We start from the raw sequence: 23166 nt of genomic DNA, 5'->3' as shown, positions 1-23166 counted from the left end.
TTTGACCAGCGACTTCAGCACCTGCACTTCTGCAAACATAGGCTGCAGCACCTGCAGCTGCAGGGTCGTAGCTGGAAGGCGCTACTCGAGGTGGCGATTTGGGTGAGAGGGAGGCGCCAGTGAGGTTGGCGTTTTCAGCTTCAGTGGGATTTAAAAACCCAAGTGCAGAGGGAGCAGTTCACGGTTGCTTGTAAAATTTGTGTGTTGAAGGTGAAAAAGAAGGTGGTTGCTGTTGAGAGAGAGGTAGCTGGTGGTTGCTTGTGTGTTGAGAGTGGTGCTGATCAGTTTGTCTTCTTCCATTTTATAAAAGCTTGTAAGTTATATATTCAATATATTTTATATGTTTTATTTATGTACATGTTTATATTTTGATAAATGAATAGTTTTAGGTAGTATAAGATAATAATTTTGTATAGGGCTCTTTGTATTGTTAATGTTATATATGCCAGATTATATTTTGATAAATAAATAGTTTTAGGTAGTATAAGATAATAATTTTGTATAAATTAGTTTGAATTGTTAATGTTATATGGTAGATTAGATTTAGGTTTATATGATAAATTAGGAATACTTTTACATATTCTAAGTTATTAATTTTATATGATAGATTAGGAATATTTTTAATTTTGATATGATAGATTAAGTTTAGTTGAAATTTTCTGTAAAATAGATTAGAAATAATTTTAGATTAGCTTTAGTTTAAATGTTGTATATGGTAGATTACATTTAATTTAAATATTTAATATCATAGATTAAGAAAAATTGTATGTACGGGAAATTATTAATTTTAAATTAGGTTAGAATGAAATATTTTATATTAGGTTAGTTTTAGTAATTATTAGACAAAATATATTATGTTTAAATTATAATAGTTTTACGTATTTAAAAGTATTGATTTTGTATATTAAATTATATTACTCGTAATTATTTAAAGTCATTAATTTTGTATATGATAAATTATTCATAGATTAAGAATAATTTTATGTAGTATAAATTATTAATTTTAAAGTAGGTTACAATTTAATTTTTTATATTATGTTAGTTTTAGTTATTAATTTTTAGTTTTTTATATTACGTTAGTTTTAGTTATTAATTTTTAGTTTTTTATATTACGTTAGTTTTAGTTTTTAATTTTTAATTTTTTATATTACGTTAGTTTATAGTCGAAAATTTAATTATTAATTTTGTATATATATTATTTTAATTTTTAGTCGAAAATATAAATATTATATTATATATTGAAATTTATATTTGTATGTAATTTAATTTATTTATAGAATATATATGAATTAGGTTATTTGTATAATATATTTTGTTATTGAAATTAAAAAAATATAATTTATTAATTATGTAAAATTGTCTTTGGATGTGATTTAATTTATTTTGTATAATACATTTAAATTTCCGTGATTGTATAATACATTTAAATTTTCGTGATTGTATAATACATTTAAATTTTCCTTATTTTAATTAAGTTTTTTGTAAATATACTTAATTTGTGTATGTATAATTAATGTATAAATTTTATCGTCAATGAATTGTTTTATATTTTATTTTGTAGGATCAATGGCATCTTCGTCGTCATGCTCATCGAGCATACAAACTAGGTCTGGTCCAGTTGATGGTGACGTCTTGTGGATGCAACCCAAGCATGTTTCAGAACATGTTTGGAATGGGGAACCAGATAGAAAATTACACATTAGACGAGCAGTGCCGACATATCAAGGTGAAGAACAAATACCAGAGGAAATTGTTCCACTACTTCGGCAATGTGGGTTTTATTGGATCATGAAGATGGGATACCTAAAGATAAATGCGGCCTTAATTAGTGCGTTCATTGAAAGATGGAGGCCCGAAACCCACACGTTCACCTGAGATGCGGAGAGGCTACCATTACTCTCCAAGATATGTCAATTTTATTAGGTCTGCGTACTGACGGGGCACCATTAATTGGTTCGACAAATCTTGATTGGGCCGATTTATGTGAAGAATTATTAGGAGTCAGACCACAGGAAGGCGAAATTGAAGGCAGTGTGGTCAAATTAAGTTGGCTGACTCACCATTTTTCTCACATAAATATTGATGAGGGTAACGTTGAACAATTACAAAGGTTTACCCGTGCGTGGATTCTTCGATTCATAGGAGGTGTCCTCTTTGTTAACAAAAGTAGTAGCAGAGTTTCCTTAAGGTATCTACAATTTTTACGTGACTTTGAACAGTGCAGCACATATGCGTGGGGACCTGCCGTGCTTGCGTATTTATATAGAGAGATGTGCAGCGCCACCGATTACAAAGTTAAATCAATCAGAGGTATGTGCATCTTAATCCAAATGTGGGCATGGGAACGATGCACCACTTTAGCTTCAAAGAGGACACCTCCCGTCATAGAAAATAAACCACTTGGACACAGGTTTGTCGTTAAAAAAATTACATTTGAATTGAAAATATTTAATGATGAACATGTTGATAATGATGATTTCATTTTTATTGTAGGTGGCTGCGACGTGGAAATCAGCATATCGGCAATGATGATCTTAGAGTTTTCCGTCGCAAATCAGCATATCTGGGTGAACAATTCTTACTAGTTGAGGAATGTCGGTGACTTCATCGTCTGTTTTAGATATACCGTCAACACTGTCATCTTCGTCTACAGACTCTTCAACGTATGAGTTAGACACAAGATAATCATCATCATCATGATCATCATCGTCTTCGTCAATATGTAAATTGCTCATATTTGTTGCCGGTTGTGTCTCATCATTAGATAAATAATTTCCACATGATGTAAGCGAATTTGCAGAATGAAACATTGAACCACCAGCAACATCCTTTTCTATGTACAATTCCAAAACTGACATTTGGTCTTGTTGTTTAAAACTTTCCAACATCGTTTCAACGTCTTCGTCATCACAAATTTGCAAGGCAATATATTTTCCTGACACTAAAAATCTACAGCTGATAGCAGAAATAATTTCATTATTTTGTAACTTTACCTTATCTCCAATTTATTTCTTCAAAGCATTGAAACTAATTCTACGTTTAATCTGAATCGCTTTTTTACTTCCTTCAAATATTACACCATCATTATCTTCATATACCCTTCCATTGAAATACAACACTCTTATAACCGAATTCATCCTGTACCTACAAAAAAATATTTTAACACGTCAAATAAATTACAAGATAGTCATTTTTAACACAAAAACACTAGATTTCTCTTTTAAAGTGTAATCCCAAAATATCTCTTTATTGGAACTTTACATTCAATTTCTCTTTTAAATTTTTTAATTAACTTCAAATTAATTTCATGAGACACACTTAAAAAAAATGAACAATTTCAAGATAGTCAAGTTTAACACAAAATTAAATAATTCATGAACGAAGTTAGTATTATAAATAATTAATCTTAACATTAATAGCTTTAACATGGAAAAAGCTAATTACAAAATTACTAAAAATATAATAAAAATTTTAACACTTTCAAGTTGAACGCTTATAAATTTTTAACACACCAAAAATCAACTTAATCTAATTAAAAAATACTACAACTTCATCTTTAAAAAAATTCATACTCAAAATATTTACTTTAAATAAATATAATCTACAAATTTTTTTTATTCAAAGTTCAAACATTCATCAATTTTTAACACACTAACAAATTTTGAATCTAGAACACATTTATATGACATATCCGATGGGACCATGCAAGAATGAACATTGAACCAAAAGATTAAATTGTGTCAATGTGTCAAGTTCTTCTCTCCAAGATACGCTATAGAATCCAATCCTACCCCCAATAACTTTATTTTATACACAATATAAACTATCAGTAGAAGGGGAAACTATTAAAAAATTACAATGATTTAACTGAAGTCAATAGACAAACCGTATAAGGACAATTAATATAACGATCATTGGCGAAATAAAGGTATATATGTTTGGAAAGCGAATTTAGTTATGGATCAAATAATTCATGTACACGTTTAATCAGCATCTATGATTATTTTGGGAAAAAAAAGTTATAACCAAATAAATTTATTAGCAAAGATGTAAATAAATTTATTTCACGAAAATTGTTCATGGAAGGAAAAGATAGAAGCAATTAACGCGAGTTCTGTACAATTATCAACACCAACAATCTAATTAAAAAATTATTACAAATTTCATATTCAAATATTTTTATTTCACTCAAATATTATCTTCAAATTAATATTGTTACACAATTTTTCTTTTATTTTGACATTTAAACACACATTTAAACAAGCCTATCAAATATAAAAGTTAATTTAATTTTAAATAAATAATACTATATACGAAAAATAAGTTACAACCTAACAAAATAACTTAAAAAAAATTTCATACCACACAGTTTTTTGAACAGCTAAATCCACCAAAACAAAACAGAAACAAGCTCAAAGGCACGGACAATAGCCTTTAAAATGAAACCTCTGGCAGTTGCAAGAAAAGGAAAATGAAGCAGTTGCAAGAAAAATGAAATGAAGCAGTTGCAAGAAAAAAGCACAAAACGAAATGAAGCAGTTGCAAGAACAAAGCACAGGTATTTGAAGACCCTAAATCGCCAAGGGAGCTGGCGTTTTCACCCTAAATCGCCAAAGGAGCTGGCGTTTTCAGTGCTGCACCTTCACTGCTGCACCTGCAAAAGCTGCTTTAATGTGTAAAATATATAAAAATGATAAATGATCGAATTTGAAAGTTAAGTATAAAATATTTTCAATTATTATGTCATACATGCTTTCATTTTTCGAAAAAGGGAAAAAAAAAAGCAAATATTCAAACCTTCCTCAACTGACGTTATTTAATTGGAAAGTTATATATATGTATGTATGTATTATGCCATACTTCCCTCCATTTACATAAAAATACCCCCAAAATTTCAAGCTTCCTCCAATACTGTTTCGCAGAAGATATTGATCATAATCTAATACACTATAAATACATCTAAAACCTTTGCAAATTCCTATATAGACCAAGTATCAGTTATAACTCTTTTTTCAATTCTCTTATTTCAATTTTTTGTGTGGAATCACACATAAAAGTACCCTCTATCAATCTTTCTCATGGTAAACATGGCACAAACAATTTCAAGAACCCCGTTGTTCTCCCATGTTGCTAACACTTGCATCAATCATGTAGTCTACATAACAATCATTTTAACAAGTTTTGATCCGAGCAGTGCTGCCGAAGTTTGTCGAATGCAGTCACCACCAATTGAACGCGACATTTTCAATCATCCGTCTATAGTCATGATATATTAAGGCAATTGCTTGCATACTCGTTTGTACCTATAAACTTTTACATGCCACGACTGTGACCTAATTCCAAACCTTTCTACTAGGTTATGCGAGTCAGTATTACAGCGATCCGGGTCATATAAATTATTTTCAGGTGTTTCATTACGGTATTCCAGACCCACTGTTGTTATAATGTAGTGGGTACACCATTTTTTTTTCAAGCTGATGAACTTCCATCAAGAGAAATGGTGCAAAGAATGACCTGTGATGGCGGTGAACATTCTTTGCCTGCGGGGCAATGGCACTCAAAAGTTTTTGATTCAATGAACAGAGGAATCCATGTGCCATATGCATCAAGGATTTCAACTCTGGTGATAATGCAGCAAGGTTGCCTTGCTCTCATGTCTTCCACCCTGATTGTATTTTGCAATGGTTTGTTCAGAAGAGTACGTGCCCTTTGTGCTGTTTCGCTTGTAGTTGTGTCTCTTGATACTGTTATGATTAGCATTTATGTACTGTGATAAATATATTATCAATCAATATAATATCTTAAAAAGTAAAATGTACCGTATCGATTGCATGAAATATAACCACTTGTTATGATAAACAGATACTGCACGTTTTAAATAATCGATCTCGAGTGCACAACTCTTACAGTGTTTAGAAAACTATAGAGAATAGAGTGTTGGGATCAATTTCAAGTAATTCAATCAATTACTTTGATTCTAATATACAATCATCGATCCTAATCACCACATACTTTCATGTAGAGAAAAATTATCGTATAAAGATGAATAAGATTTGTTTGTATTCTTATATTCAAAATCATAATGAAAATTAAATGCAAAAAGAATATTTAAATTAGTCATAAACAGAATGATTATAAAAAGTTGATGAGAAGATTGTTGGTATGATCTTCCAAATATAGAGAGAATTTTAATTTTTTTTTCTTATTTTTTCATTTTGATGAGAACAAAGAGAAAAGTGAAATTGTATGCCTTACCCTTTGCATATGAAATCATAAGCTCTTATATATTATTAAGTGTGTCATAGGACCTAAATTTGATCATTATAATTTGGTTTCTCATTAAATTATAATAATATCACTTATTCTATTTACACAATCAGCCTTTTATGACATGTATGTCCTTAGTCATGGAAAAAATTTTAACTTTTCATCCGTGTTAACAAGCTAGATCAACCACAAGCCTTTTCATTAGTGCAATGATAAAGTCAATATAACTGTAGCTGTTGCGGAATCAAATCCGGTGGTGTGGTTAGCTTTGCAGGTTACTACCAATTCCTCGTGATTTTTTCGTTTATCCATCTTTTTGTTAAGATCTTGTTACGGACATTCCTTGCAAAAACAGGTGTACCACAAAGTTTTCAAATAACTAGACTGTGACATGATTACAATTTGTGGAAGTAGCTACGTGACTCAATACAACATGTTGAACAAGATTTTTTTTTTGTTTGAGGCTGTTATTTTTACAATATAGTGAATACCATGGCCCCCTTATGATGAACGTGTGCAATTGGTAGAGTTTGTGCAAATAATGGCTTGTCAGAAGGACAGGGCGGAACTAGAGAAATTTGTGGTGGGGGCAAAATTTAAAGCATCATTTTTTTAGGAAGAAATTCAACACCTTAGATTTAGACTTTTTACTTGCAATAGTTACTGGACTTGCAAATGTATTAGTCTCTCATCTATGTTTTTCGTTATTATATTGAAATTTAGTCCAAAGACACAATTCTAGAAATACATAGGTCAGTACATTTGTGTATCATTATCATATTCAAGGGAATAAGGTTACAGCTGCCATTTTTAATGGCTCTCATGGCATCAAGCCAATTTGACTCTACAATTTGTTATTAAAAAAGATAAATATAGAGCAAAACCCATTTTATTTATGTGTGGTCTATCACAAGCAGAGGAATACGCACTAAGGGAAATATTAGGAGGGGGAGGGGGTGATGATGGGGCACGCGCGGTTGCCATGCAACATATTTTTCACAAGAACTCATTTTTAAAATGGTTTGTGCAGAGCATACGTGCCCTTTAATTTGCGCTGCCATTTCACATGCAGTGGTCGTGACCTTGATATATACAGTTAGGTTTTGCATTACATATTTTCTTGCTTTAAGGATACTTATTTGTTGTTAATTAAATGTTGATTGAATTGTAATAATTGGCTTATCTTATAAAGAGGTGGAATTTATCTTAAGAAATGTATGGATACGTAAATCTATTTGATGTTTTCCTTTCAAGAGAGCTCATCAATTTGAAAATTTCAGCTATCAATTGCATTTTCCTTACATAATAATATTGACCATAATTTAAGATTGGATAATTTGTTGCAATTTTCGTAAATCGAATTTTAAAATTTAAATTTTGAATCTTGACATATCGTCATATCAAATTAATAAACATAAATATAATGTATTAAATAATGTATCTCTACAATTTTCTTGTGTATTCCCAATGTATTGTTTTTGAGTATGCAAATTGGAAATATTTAAAAGCCGAAATCACAAACACGAAGAGTAATAAATGGTAGTTTGTTAGATAATGTGGTATGAGCATTATTTGGGTAAATAACTGTTTTAATAGTATTATAGAAAAAAATCGTTCAAAGAAATATTTAAATATATTCTAATTAACATCAATGTGTAAAATAATTAAAAAATTATTCAATTTGGAAATTTTTTAAGTAAGCAAAGTATTCAATTATTTACCTCATATACTTTCCTTCTTAAACCAAACTATATTATTTCTCTAATCTTTCTTACAGATTGATAATATTTACTTCTACCATTCACTTATACTGATCACTTTAAGGTAGGTAGGTAGGTACATTTATGTTGACCCTAATAATGAGTACGTTGGATTTTGTTATTTTTAGTCATAGAATAATGTACAACGTTTGATTGTAAGTATATATAGTATTATAAAAATATACTTTGGACGATGCCAATGTGAAAATATTCTGGCCAAAATGGAGTAAAAATACTGAGACCAAAGACAAAGATAAAAGAATTAAAAAGAGACAAAGCTAGAGACACATAAACAGAGGAAGAGAGATAAAATACAGAAAGAGAGAAGAAAACGAGGAGATAGATGCATAATGAATATATTATCAACTTGTGGCTTGACTCTTTAAGCCCTTGTCCTACCCCTTACTAATTAAGAAGGCTATTTAAATACTTTTTAAATGATTTATTAAAAATGACTTAAATTCTTTTTATTCCTATAAATTTACGATGAAACAAATTTGATTTTTCTCAAAAAAATTTTCTTCCACGCTTGTTCCATCACCTTTTAAAATTTAATAATTTTGGTTCATCATTATTCTATCATCAATTTTTTTACAGAAATTGTTGATGTCACGTAAGTGATGATGACTGATCTGACAATCCAACATATATACCGTCAATGTTATACTTATGGTATGTTAATGGGACTGTAGGGACCAAAATGTTGGAATCTAAATGTCATCTAATACATGTGTCAGGTTAGGCTCTTGTCTTCTATGCAGTGGAATATTCGAATTCATAACGTTTTAATAGAGGGTCTCGCTTGTGCAGATCTTGCTAGGAATATTTTTTTCATTTACAAGAAAAATGCTAATTACTGACAGAGTTTTGTCAAAAATTCATATTTACCAATGAATTTTGTGCTTACTGATGGATTGTTGTCGTAATTGAACTTTAAATTTTCTTGTAGTTTGCTTCCTTCAATAACTTGGATATTTTTTTTTATCAGTGTCCATCCTTTATCAATCTAGCTTTTCTGTCATATGCTTATGGCATTGTTATGTAAGGAATTAGTTACTCTTGTTATTTTCTAAATGAGAGAAAAAAAATTGTACTAGACTACCATGTCATCATGTAAGTGTGAATTCATGACTTAGATGTGATGCAATCAAATTTTGTTGAAAAGTTGCCAGAAAATTAATTAATAATAAATCAAAACTATTAAATTAAAAAAATGTGGAGAACTAAATATACGATTAAAAAAAATTTGAGAGATAAAATTACACAATCTAATTAAAGTTTTTACTGGGATCAAAAGTTGATTTAATCTTAAAGAGCACTAGATGCCTCAATGAAAAAAAAACTAGAATATTTATTAGAAAGATACTTTAATCGTTATTGATTGTTTTCAATTATTTAATAAAAAATAGGGATTCAAATTGTAAGAGAGGATATATTAGAGATTCAAACTATATGAATTTTTTATAAAAATTAAAACCATAAAGCGGAGTATATCACTGAAATTAATATAAAACAACTCTTACGACAATTGATTCCGGGAACAAACCGCAGTGATAAGATTAAAGTTTCATTCTATTTACTGTTTAAGACGGTAGCAAATGAAGAAGGATGTACCGAAACAAAATGTTAATAGAAATCTTACATATGAATATTAGAGTTGTGTCTAGTAAAATACTAGTACTATTTGGTTCTCTTGCAACCAATATTCACCATTAAGTCAATCTCAGGCAAATTTTTCCAGATTAGGTTTCTTTTAGAAACTATTTTCCAGACTAGGGCTCTTTGTAAACAAATTCTACAGGATGTGTTTCTTTACGTAGCAGCATGCATGACGCCAGTGGAGATGGCGCCTTTGACAGGGACGAGCCACGTGGCATGTCCCCACTGTGACTGGCGACAAAGGACTGCATATCGCAGCTCCTATTGGCGCGTCCAAGGTGCATGGAAGCGCTGGTTTGACCAGCGACTTCAGCACCTGCACTTCTGCAAACATAGGCTGCAGCACCTGCAGCTGCAGGGTCGTAGCTGGAAGGCGCTACTCGAGGTGGCGATTTGGGTGAGAGGGAGGCGCCAGTGAGGTTGGCGTTTTCAGCTTCAGTGGGATTAAAAACCCAAGTGCAGAGGGAGCAGTTCACGGTTGCTTGTAAAATTTGTGTGTTGAAGGTGAAAAAGAAGGTGTTGCTGTTGAGAGAGAGGTAGCTGGTGGTTGCTTGTGTGTTGAGAGTGGTGCTGATCAGTTTGTCTTCTTCCATTTTATAAAAGCTTGTAAGTTATATATTCAATATATTTTATATGTTTTATTTATGTACATGTTTATATTTTGTAAATGAATAGTTTTAGGAGTATAAGATAATAATTTTGTATAGGGCTCTTTGTATTGTTAATGTTATATATGCCAGATTATATTTGATAAATAAATAGTTTTAGGTAGTATAAGATAATAATTTTGTTATAAATTAGTTTGAATGTTAATGTTATATGGTAGATTAGATTTAGGTTTATATGATAAATTAGGAATACTTTTACATATTCTAATTATTAATTTTATATGATAGATTAGGAATATTTAATTTTGATATGATAGATTAAGTTTAGTTGAAATTTTCTGTAAAATAGATTTAGAAATAATTTTAGATTAGCTTTAGTTTAAATGTTGTATATGGTAGATTACATTTAATTTAAATATTTAATATCATAGATTAAGAAAAATTGTATGTACGGGAAATTAATTTTAAATTAGGTTAGAATGAATATTTTATATTAGGTTAGTTTTAGTAATTATTAGACAAAAATATTATGTTTAAATTATAATAGTTTTACGTATTTAAAAGTATTGATTTGTATTATAAATTATATTACTCGTAATTATTAAAGTCATTAATTTTGTATATGATAAATTATTCATAGATTAAGAATAATTTATTGTAGTAATAAATTATTAATTTTAAAGTAGGTTACAATTTAATTTTTATATTATGTTAGTTTTAGTTATTAATTTTTAGTTTTTTATATTACGTTAGTTTTAGTTATTAATTTTAGTTTTTTATATTACGTTAGTTTTAGTTTTTAATTTTAATTTTTTATATTACGTTAGTTTATAGTCGAAAATTTAATTATTAATTTTGTATATATATTATTTTAATTTTAGTCGAAAATATAAATATTATATTATATATTGAAATTATATATTGTTATGTAATTTAATTTATTTATAGAATATATATGAAATTAGGTTATTTGTATAATATATTTTGTTATTGAAATTAAAAAATATAATTTATTAATTATGTAAAATTGTCTTTGGATGTGATTTAATTTATTTGTATAATACATTTAAATTTCCGTGATTGTATAATACATTTAAATTTCGTGATTGTATAAACATTTAAATTTTCCTTATTTTAATTAAGTTTTTTGTAAATATACTTAATTTGTGTATGTATAATTAATGTATAAATTTTATCGTCAATGAATTGTTTTATATTTTATTTTGTAGGATCAATGGCATCTTCGTCGTCATGCTCATCGAGCATACAAACTAGTCTGGTCCAGTTGATGGTGACGTCTTGTGGATGCAACCCAAGCATGTTTCAGAACATGTTTGGAATGGGGAACCAGATAGAAAATTACACATTAGACGAGCAGTGCCGACATATCAAGGTGAAGAACAAATACCAGAGGAAATTGTTCCACTACTTCGGCAATGTGGTTTTATTGGATCATGAAGATGGGATACCTAAAGATAAATGCGGCCTTAATTAGTGCGTTCATTGAAAGATGGAGGCCCGAAACCCACACGTTCACCTGAGATGCGGAGAGGCTACCATTACTCTTCCAAGATATGTCAATTTTATTAGGTCTGCGTACTGACGGGGCACCATTAATTGGTTCGACAAATCTTGATTGGGCCGATTTATGTGAAGAAATTATTAGGAGTCAGACCACAGGAAGGCGAAATTGAAGGCAGTGTGGTCAAATTAAGTTGGCTGACTCACCATTTTTCTCACAATAAATATTGATGAGAGGTAACGTTGAACAATTACAAAGGTTTACCCGTGCGTGGATTCTTCGATTCATAGGAGGTGTCCTCTTTGTTAACGATCCAAGCTTTGGTGTGAGACTTTGTCGGAATGCAGTTACCAATTCAACATGACATTTTCAATCATCAGTGTGTATGTAATAATCTATTAAAGCATTTGCTTACACAATTGTTATATACCTATAAATTTCATACTTGGCCACGAATGTGACCTGGTTCCAAACCTTTCAACAAGGTTACGCGAGTCAGTATTTACATCGGTCCAGGGTTCATATAAATTATTTCAGGTGTTCATTATGGTATTTTCAGAGCCACTGTTGTTATAATGTAGTGGGTACAGCCATTCATTTTTCTAGCTGATGGACTTCCATCAAGAGGATTAGTGCAAAGAATGGCCTGTGATGGAGGTGAGCATTTGTCTTTGCCTGCGGGGGCAACGACACTCGAAAGATTTATGGTTGAAGATGAACAGGAGGATCCATGTGCCATATGCATCAAGGATTTCAACTCTGGTGATAATGCAGCAAGGTTGCCTTGCTCTCATGTCTTCCACCCTGATTGTAATTTTGCAATGGTTTGTTCAGAAGAGTACGTGCCCTTTGTGCTGTTTCGGCTTGTAGTCGTGTCTCTTGATACTGTTATGATTCGCGCATTAATGTACTGTGGTAAAAATTTATTATCTTAAAGAAGTAAAATATGTATCGTATCGGTATGAAATATAAATACTTGAATCTATTTGATGTTTTTCTTTTGAGGGTGATTAATTTCGGCTATCCATTACACCTTCCTTACTAATAATATTGACACCTTTAAGACTTTTAAAATTTAATATATATAATTGTTTTCTTTCATGATTCTCCATATATCTATTATTGCATACAGGGAGAAACAAAATGCCGAGAAAAAGAAAAGCCAGAACATAGATCATAGAGAGAGTAGAAACGAGAGTAGGGGCAAATAAAACACACGCCCACATTCTCTTTGATTCACCTGGGAATACAACATTCACTCTAAAAAGCCACGACTCATAATTCACTCCCAAGTTATTGTCATTTCCATTTGTCATGGCCTTTAGTGTGCTTTCATTTCCATGTCATTGGTTTGCTAAACTCTTAAAGTATTATTTTTTTATATTAAATATCAAACATTTTATTAATAAAAATAATTAGAGTAAATATTGAAAATTTAAAAGAGACAACATATGGAATTATTTTCGTTAAAGTACCAAAATAAAAATGAAAATTATGATAAATTATAAATTATAGGGTTAAACATATTTTTAGTCCTGGTTGATGATGAATATATAGATAACCAATTATCATACACAATTATGAAATACCCATATAAAAGTAATGACATGATTAATCTTTCAAATACTAAAAAGTTTTTTAATTTTAGAGCAAGGATAGGGTGGACCACCTTGACAGGTTGCCTTTACAAAGGATCCTAAATATCAATGATCTTGTTATAGTAGGACTAGTTTTGTTCACACAAGATAGATTTCTTCAAACTTCTTTGAGGAATCCTTTGATCACTGTTCAACACTTTGAGAGACGATTTCTAGGATAATGTTTCTTTTTCTTTCTTCGCTACCACCCTCACCTCCCTCCTCTTGGCGATTCTTTGATGCCAACTCAAAACTAAAATAGAAACACTTAAAGAAATGGTGGTCTTCTAACGTCCCTATACTCCCCTAGAGAAGGAGCATATCAAGTCTTTGATTGTGCCACTCATGCTCTCCATACCCCAAAATTTTATAGTTAGCTTAAAAGGCTTTAACAGTTATTGGTAAGCACGATTTCCCCAAGGTATGGCCTGTGCAACTTCTTGAAGGTGTTTGGAGTATTGCCTCAATAACTTCGTCACACCTCTGCTCAAGGTTTTCCTCAAAATGGCATCGTTGATTGATACAAGTGTGAATTTTAACCGTCACACGCGCTCTCTCTTCAAGCCATAGAGGCTTTGTTGTAGCATTAATTTTTACTCATTAGAGAGAAAGGAGGAGGGATGAAGGTGGGGAGGAAAAAACATAAATGTCATCGTCGAAGATGATTTTCGATAATTGGTAAAAGGTGGTTAGAGGATTCTTGGAAAAGGGCTGGAGAAATCTGGCGTGGATTATCCTGTTATAACAAGATTATAAATCTAATGGTTGATAATTATGATTAGGTGGACCACCTATCCCACCATTGATTAAAATGCTTTAAAATTTAGAAAATATACATAGAGATATAGAGATATATATAAACGTTAATGTGTAAAATAAATAAGCAATGATGAATTATTGAATTTGGAAAGTTATGTATATATATTTTTTTAAAATTATTATGTCATACTTCCTTCCTTTTCAATTAATGAATGAATAGTATATATACTTTCCACAATATGTTTTTTTTAAATAAATATAATTGAAAAGGTATATACATTTTCTACGAAAATCATATTCATGCATATTTAAAAAAACATCTTCATAATAATTAGTATTTCATATACATCTTCCTAATATTTTTTAGATTTAAATATTTTAACATATTTAAATGATATATAGAGATTTTTTAACTTTAATGTGTAAAATATATAAAAATGATAAATGATCGAATTTGGAAAGTTAAGTATAAAATATTTTCAATTATTATGTCATACATGCTTTCATTTTCGAAAAAGGGAAAAAAAGCAAATATTCAAACCTTCCTCAACTGACGTTATTTAATTGGAAAGTTATATATATGTATGTATGTATTATGCCATACTTCCCTCCATTTACATAAAAATACCCCCAAAATTTCAAGCTTCCCTCCAATACTGTTTCGCAGAAGATATTGATCATAATCTAATACACTATAAATACATCTAATAACCTTTGCAAATTCCTATATAGACCAAGTATCAGTATAAACTCTTTTTCAATTCTCTTATTTCAATTTTTTGTGTGGAATCACACATAAAAGTACCCTCTATCAATCTTTCTCATGGTAAACATGGCACAACAATTTCAAGAACCCCGTTGTTCTCCCATGTTGCTAACACTTGCATCAATCATGTAGTCTACATAACAATCATTTTAACAAGTTTTGATCCGAGCAGTGCTGCCGAAGTTTGTCGAATGCAGTCACCACCAATTGAACGCGACATTTTCAATCATCCGTCTATATGTCATGATATATTAAGGCAATTGCTTGCATACTCGTTTGTACCTATAAACTTTTACATTGGCCACGACTGTGACCTAATTCCAAACCTTTCTACTAGGTTATGCGAGTCAGTATTACAGCGATCCGGGGTTCATATAAATTATTTTCAGGTGTTCATTACGGTATTCCAGACCCACTGTTGTTATAATGTAGTGGGTACACCATTTTTTTTTCAAGCTGATGAACTTCCATCAAGAGAAATGGTGCAAAGAATGACCTGTGATGGCGGTGAACATTCTTTGCCTGCGGGGCAATGGCACTCAAAAGATTTTTGATTCAAGATGAACAGGAGGATCCATGTGCCATATGCATCAAGGATTTCAACTCTGGTGATAATGCAGCAAGGTTGCCTTGCTCTCATGTCTTCCACCCTGATTGTATTTTGCAATGGTTTGTTCAGAAGAGTACGTGCCCTTTGTGCTGTTTCGCTTGTAGTTGTGTCTCTTGATACTGTTATGATTAGCATTTATGTACTGTGATAAATATATTATCAATCAATATAATATCTTAAAGAAGTAAAATGTACCGTATCGATTGCATGAAATATAACCACTTGTTATGATAAACAGATACTGCACGTTTTAAATAATCGATCTCGAGTGCACAACTCTTACAGTGTTTAGAAAACTATAGAGAATAGAGTGTTGGGATTCAATTTCAAGTAATTCAATCAATTACTTTGATTCTAATATACAATCATCGATCCTAATCACCACATACTTTCATGTAGAGAAAAATTATCGTATAAGATGAATAAGATTTGTTTGTATTCTTATATTCAAAATCATAATGAAAATTAAATGCAAAAGAATATTTAAATTAGTCATAACAGAATGATTATAAAAAGTTGATGAGAAGATTGTTGGTATGATCTTCCAAATATAGAGAGAATTTTTAATCTTTTTTTTCTTATTTTTCTATTTTGATGAGAACAAAGAGAAAAGTGAAATTGTATGCCTTACCCTTTGCATATGAAATCATAAGCTCTTATATATTATTAAGTGTGTCATAGGAACCTAAATTTGATCATTATAATTTGGTTTCTCATTAAATTATAATAATATCACTTATTCTATTTACACAATCAGCCTTTTATGACATGTATGTCCTTAGTCATGGAAAAAATTTTAACTTTTCATCCGTGTTAACAAGCTAGATCAACCACAAGCCTTTTCATTAGTGCAATGATAAAGTCAATATAACTGTAGCTGTTGCGGAATCAAATCCGGTGGATGTGGTTAGGCTTTGCAGGTTACTACCAATTCCTCGTGATTTTTTCGTTTATCCATCTTTTTGTTAAGATCTTGTTACGGACATTCCTTGCAAAAACAGGTGTACCACAAAGTTTTCAAAATAACGACTGTGACATGATTACAAATTTGTGGAAGTAGCTACGTGACTCAATACAACATGTTGAACAAGATTTTTTTTTTGTTTGAGGGCTGTTATTTTTACAATATAGTGAATACTCCATGTGCCCCCTTATGATGAACGTGTGCAATTGGTAGAGTTTGTGCAAATAATGGCTTGTCAAGGAAGACAGGGGCGGAACTAGAGAAATTTGGTGGTGGGGGCAAAAATTTTAAAGCATCATTTTTTTTAGGAAGAAATTCAACACCTTAGATTTAGACTTTTTACTTGCAATAGTTACTGGACTTGCCAAATGTATTAGGCCTCTTCATCTATGTTTTTCGTTATTATATTGAAATTTTAGTCCAAAGACACAATTCTAGAAATACATAGGTCAGTACATTTGTGTATCATTATCATATTCAAGGGAATAAGGTTACAGCTGCCATTTTTAATGGCTCTCATGGCATCAAGCCAATTTGACTCTACAATTTGTTTATTAAAAGATAAATATAGAGCAAAACCCATTTTATTTATGTGTGGTCTATCACAAGCAAGAGGAATACGCACTAAGGGAAAATATTAGGAGGGGGAGGGGGTGATGATGGGGCACGCGCGGTTGCCATGCAACATATTTTTCACCAAGAACTCATTTTAAAATGGTTTGTGCAGAGCAGTACGTGCCCTTTAATTTGCGCTGCCATTTCACATGCAGTGGTCGTGACTCTTGATATATACAGTTAGGTTTTGCATTACATATTTTCTTGCTTTTAAGGATACTTATTTTGTTGTAATTAAATGTTGATTGAATTGTAATAATTGGCTTATCTTATAAAGAGGTGGAATTTATCTTAAGAAATGTATGGATACGTAAATCTATTTGATGTTTTCCTTTCAAGAGAGCTCATCAATTTGAAAATTTCAGCTATCAATTGCATTTTCCTTACATAATAATATTGACCATAATTTAAGATTGGATAATTTGTTGCAATTTTCGTAAATCGAATTTTAAAATTTAAATTTTGAATCTTGACATATCGTCATATCAAATTAATAAACATAAATATAATGTATTAAATAATGTATCTCTACAATTTTCTTGTGTATTCCCAATGTATTGTTTTTGAGTATGCAAATTGGAAATATTTAAAAGCCGAAATCACAACACGAAGAGTAATAAATGGTAGTTTGTTAGATAATGTGGTATGAGCATTATTTGGGTAAATAACTGTTTTAATAGTATTATAGAAAAAAAATCGTTCAAAGAAATATTTAAATATATTCTAATTAACATCAATGTGTAAAATAATTAAAAAATTATTCAATTTGGAAATTTTTTAAGTAAGCAAAGTATTCAATTATTTACCTCATATACTTTCCTTCTTAAACCAAACTATATTATTTCTCTAATCTTTCTTACAGATTGATAATATTTACTTCTACCATTCACTTATTACTGATCACTTTAAGGTAGGTAGGTAGGTACATTTATGTTGACCCTAATAATGAGTACGGTTGGATTTTGTTATTTTTAGTCATAGAATAATGTACAACGTTTGATTGTAAGTATATATAGTAGTTATAAAAATATACTTTGGACGATGCCAATGTGAAAATATTCTGGCCAAAATGGAGTAAAAAAATACTGAGACCAAAGACAAAGATAAAAGAATTAAAAAGAGACAAAGCTAGAGACACATAAACAGAGGAAGAGAGATAAAATACAGAAAGAGAGAAGAAAACGAGGAGATAGATGCATAATGAAATATATTATCAACTTGTGGCTTGACTCCTTTAAGCCCTTGTCCTACCCCATTACTAATTAAGAAGGCTATTTAAATACTTTTTAAATGATTTATTAAAAATGACTTAAATTCATTTTTATTCCTATAAATTTACGATGAAACAATTTTGATTTCTCAAAAAAATTTCTTCCACGCTTGTTCCATCACCTTTTAAAATTTAATAATTTTGGTTCATCATTATTCTATCATCAATTTTTTTACAGAAATTGTTGATGTCACGTAAGTGATGATGACTGATCTGACAATCCAACATATATACCGTCAATGTTATACTTATGGTATGTTAATGGGACTGTAGGGACCAAAATTTGGAATCTAAATGTCATCTTAATACATGTGTCAGGTTAGGCTCTTGTCTTCTATGCAGTGGAATATTCGAATTCATAACGTTTTAATAGAGGGTCTCGCTTGTGCAGATCTTGCTAGGAATATTTTTTTCATTACAAGAAAAATGCTAATTACTGACAGAGTTTTGTCAAAAATTCATATTTACCAATGGAATTTTGTGCTTACTGATGGATTGTTGTCGGTAATTGAACTTTTAAATTTTCTTGTAGTTTGCTTCCTTCAATAACTTGGATATTTTTTTTTATCAGTGTCCATCCTTTATCAATCTAGCTTTTCTGTCATATGCTTATGGCATTGTTATGTAAGGAATTAGTTACTCTTGTTATTTTTCTAAATGAGAGAAAAAAATATGTACTAGACTACCATGTCATCATGTAAGTGTGAATTCATGACTTAGATGTGATGCAATCAAATTTTGTTGAAAAGTTGCCAGAAAATTAATTAATAATAAATCAAAACTATTAAATTAAAAAAATGTGGAGAACTAAATATACGATTAAAAAAATTTGAGAGATTAAAATTACACAATCTAATTAAAAGTTTTTACTGGGATCAAAAGTTGATTTAATCTTAAAGAGCACTAGATGCCTCAATGAAAAAAAAACTAGAATATTTATTGAGAAAGATACTTTAATCGTTATTGATTGTTTTCAATTATTTAATAAAAATAGGGATTCAAATTGTAAGAGAGGATATATTAGAGATTCAAACTATATGAATTTTTTTATAAAAATTAAAACCATAAAGCGAGTATATCACTGAAATTAATATAAACAACTCTTACGACAATTGATTCCGGGAACAAACCGCAGTGATAAGATTAAAGTTTCATTCTATTTACTGTTTAAGACGGTAGCAAATGAAGAAGGATGTACCGAAACAAAATGTTAATAGAAATCTTACATATGAATATTAGAGTTGTGTCTAGTAAAATACTAGTACTATTTGGTTCTCTTGCAACCAATATTCACCATTAAGTCAATCTCAGGCAAATTTTCCAGATTAGGTTTCTTTTAGAAACTATTTTCCAGACTAGGGCTCTTTGTAAACAAATTCTACAGGATGTTGTTCTTTACGTAGCAGCCATGCATGACGCCAGTGGAGATGGCGCCTTTGACAGGGACGAGCCACGTGGCATGTCGCCACTGTGACTGGCGACAAAGGACTGCATATCGCAGCTCCTATTGGCGCGTCCAAAGGTGCATGGAAGCGCTGGTTTGACCAGCGACTTCAGCACCTGCACTTCTGCAAACATAGGCTGCAGCACCTGCAGCTGCAGGGTCGTAGCTGGAAGGCGCTACTCGAGGTGGCGATTTGGGTGAGAGGGAGGCGCCAGTGAGGTTGGCGTTTTCAGCTTCAGTGGGATTTAAAAACCCAAGTGCAGAGGGAGCAGTTCACGGTTGCTTGTAAAATTTGTGTGTTGAAGGTGAAAAAGAAGGTGGTTGCTGTTGAGAGAGAGGTAGCTGGTGGTTGCTTGTGTGTTGAGAGTGGTGCTGATCAGTTTGTCTTCTTCCATTTTATAAAAGCTTGTAAGTTATATATTCAATATATTTTATATGTTTTATTTATGTACATGTTTATATTTTGATAAATGAATAGTTTTAGGTAGTATAAGATAATAATTTTGTATAGGGCTCTTTGTATTGTTAATGTTATATATGCCAGATTATATTTTGATAAATAAATAGTTTTAGGTAGTATAAGATAATAATTTTGTATAAATTAGTTTGAATTGTTAATGTTATATGGTAGATTAGATTTAGGTTTATATGATAAATTAGGAATACTTTTACATATTCTAAGTTATTAATTTTATATGATAGATTAGGAATATTTTTAATTTTGATATGATAGATTAAGTTTAGTTGAAATTTTCTGTAAAATAGATTAGAAATAATTTTAGATTAGCTTTAGTTTAAATGTTGTATATGGTAGATTACATTTAATTTAAATATTTAATATCATAGATTAAGAAAAATTGTATGTACGGGAAATTATTAATTTTAAATTAGGTTAGAATGAAATATTTTATATTAGGTTAGTTTTAGTAATTATTAGACAAAATATATTATGTTTAAATTATAATAGTTTTACGTATTTAAAAGTATTGATTTTGTATATTAAATTATATTACTCGTAATTATTTAAAGTCATTAATTTTGTATATGATAAATTATTCATAGATTAAGAATAATTTTATGTAGTATAAATTATTAATTTTAAAGTAGGTTACAATTTAATTTTTTATATTATGTTAGTTTTAGTTATTAATTTTTAGTTTTTTATATTACGTTAGTTTTAGTTATTAATTTTTAGTTTTTTATATTACGTTAGTTTTAGTTTTTAATTTTTAATTTTTTATATTACGTTAGTTTATAGTCGAAAATTTAATTATTAATTTTGTATATATATTATTTTAATTTTTAGTCGAAAATATAAATATTATATTATATATTGAAATTTATATTTGTATGTAATTTAATTTATTTATAGAATATATATGAATTAGGTTATTTGTATAATATATTTTGTTATTGAAATTAAAAAAATATAATTTATTAATTATGTAAAATTGTCTTTGGATGTGATTTAATTTATTTTGTATAATACATTTAAATTTCCGTGATTGTATAATACATTTAAATTTTCGTGATTGTATAATACATTTAAATTTTCCTTATTTTAATTAAGTTTTTTGTAAATATACTTAATTTGTGTATGTATAATTAATGTATAAATTTTATCGTCAATGAATTGTTTTATATTTTATTTTGTAGGATCAATGGCATCTTCGTCGTCATGCTCATCGAGCATACAAACTAGGTCTGGTCCAGTTGATGGTGACGTCTTGTGGATGCAACCCAAGCATGTTTCAGAACATGTTTGGAATGGGGAACCAGATAGAAAATTACACATTAGACGAGCAGTGCCGACATATCAAGGTGAAGAACAAATACCAGAGGAAATTGTTCCACTACTTCGGCAATGTGGGTTTTATTGGATCATGAAGATGGGATACCTAAAGATAAATGCGGCCTTAATTAGTGCGTTCATTGAAAGATGGAGGCCCGAAACCCACACGTTTCACCTGAGATGCGGAGAGGCTACCATTACTCTCCAAGATATGTCAATTTTATTAGGTCTGCGTACTGACGGGGCACCATTAATTGGTTCGACAAATCTTGATTGGGCCGATTTATGTGAAGAATTATTAGGAGTCAGACCACAGGAAGGCGAAATTGAAGGCAGTGTGGTCAAATTAAGTTGGCTGACTCACCATTTTTCTCACATAAATATTGATGAGGGTAACGTTGAACAATTACAAAGGTTTACCCGTGCGTGGATTCTTCGATTCATAGGAGGTGTCCTCTTTGTTAACAAAAGTAGTAGCAGAGTTTCCTTAAGGTATCTACAATTTTTACGTGACTTTGAACAGTGCAGCACATATGCGTGGGGACCTGCCGTGCTTGCGTATTTATATAGAGAGATGTGCAGCGCCACCGATTACAAAGTTAAATCAATCAGAGGTATGTGCATCTTAATCCAAATGTGGGCATGGGAACGATGCACCACTTTAGCTTCAAAGAGGACACCTCCCGTCATAGAAAATAAACCACTTGGACACAGGTTTGTCGTTAAAAAAATTACATTTGAATTGAAAATATTTAATGATGGAACATGTTGATAATGATGATTTCATTTTTATTGTAGGTGGCTGCGACGTGGAAATCAGCATATCGGCAATGATGATCTTAGAGTTTTCCGTCGCAAATCAGCATATCTGGGTGAACAATTCTTACTAGTTGAGGAATGTCGGTGACTTCATCGTCTGTTTTAGATATACCGTCAACACTGTCATCTTCGTCTACAGACTCTTCAACGTATGAGTTAGACACAAGATAATCATCATCATCATGATCATCATCGTCTTCGTCAATATGTAAATTGCTCATATTTGTTGCCGGTTGTGTCTCATCATTAGATAAATAATTTCCACATGATGTAAGCGAATTTGCAGAATGAAACATTGAACCACCAGCAACATCCTTTTCTATGTACAATTCCAAAACTGACATTTGGTCTTGTTGTTTAAAACTTTCCAACATCGTTTCAACGTCTTCGTCATCACAAATTTGCAAGGCAATATATTTTCCTGACACTAAAAATCTACAGCTGATAGCAGAAATAATTTCATTATTTTGTAACTTTACCTTATCTCCAATTTATTTCTTCAAAGCATTGAAACTAATTCTACGTTTAATCTGAATCGCTTTTTTACTTCCTTCAAATATTACACCATCATTATCTTCATATACCCTTCCATTGAAATACAACACTCTTATAACCGAATTCATCCTGTACCTACAAAAAAAATATTTTAACACGTCAAATAAATTACAAGATAG

General features: G+C 30.5%; 1 protein-coding gene and 2 pseudogenes across 1 annotated transcript; all 3 read left to right on the top strand.

Moving 5' to 3' along the window:
* Positions 1 to 1566: 1566 nt before the first annotated feature.
* Positions 1567 to 2602, top strand: LOC114395677 (annotated as a pseudogene).
* A 9443-nt stretch (positions 2603 to 12045) lies between these two features.
* On the top strand, positions 12046 to 13027 carry LOC114397403 (annotated as a pseudogene).
* An 8515-nt stretch (positions 13028 to 21542) lies between these two features.
* On the top strand, positions 21543 to 22580 carry LOC114395529 (serine/threonine-protein phosphatase 7 long form homolog). Its single transcript, XM_028357330.1, has 2 exons — positions 21543 to 22387; positions 22472 to 22580. The coding sequence occupies exons 1-2, from the start codon at positions 21543 to 21545 to the stop codon at positions 22578 to 22580; spliced, it is 954 nt and encodes a 317-aa protein (XP_028213131.1).
* The last annotated feature ends 586 nt before the right edge of the window (positions 22581 to 23166 follow it).

This window comes from Glycine soja, chromosome 18 (assembly GCF_004193775.1).
Source record: "Glycine soja cultivar W05 chromosome 18, ASM419377v2, whole genome shotgun sequence".
Classification (NCBI taxonomy): domain Eukaryota; kingdom Viridiplantae; phylum Streptophyta; class Magnoliopsida; order Fabales; family Fabaceae; genus Glycine; species Glycine soja.
The sequence above is the reverse complement of the archived record's forward strand: the minus strand, read 5'-3'. Positions and strand labels throughout refer to the sequence as shown.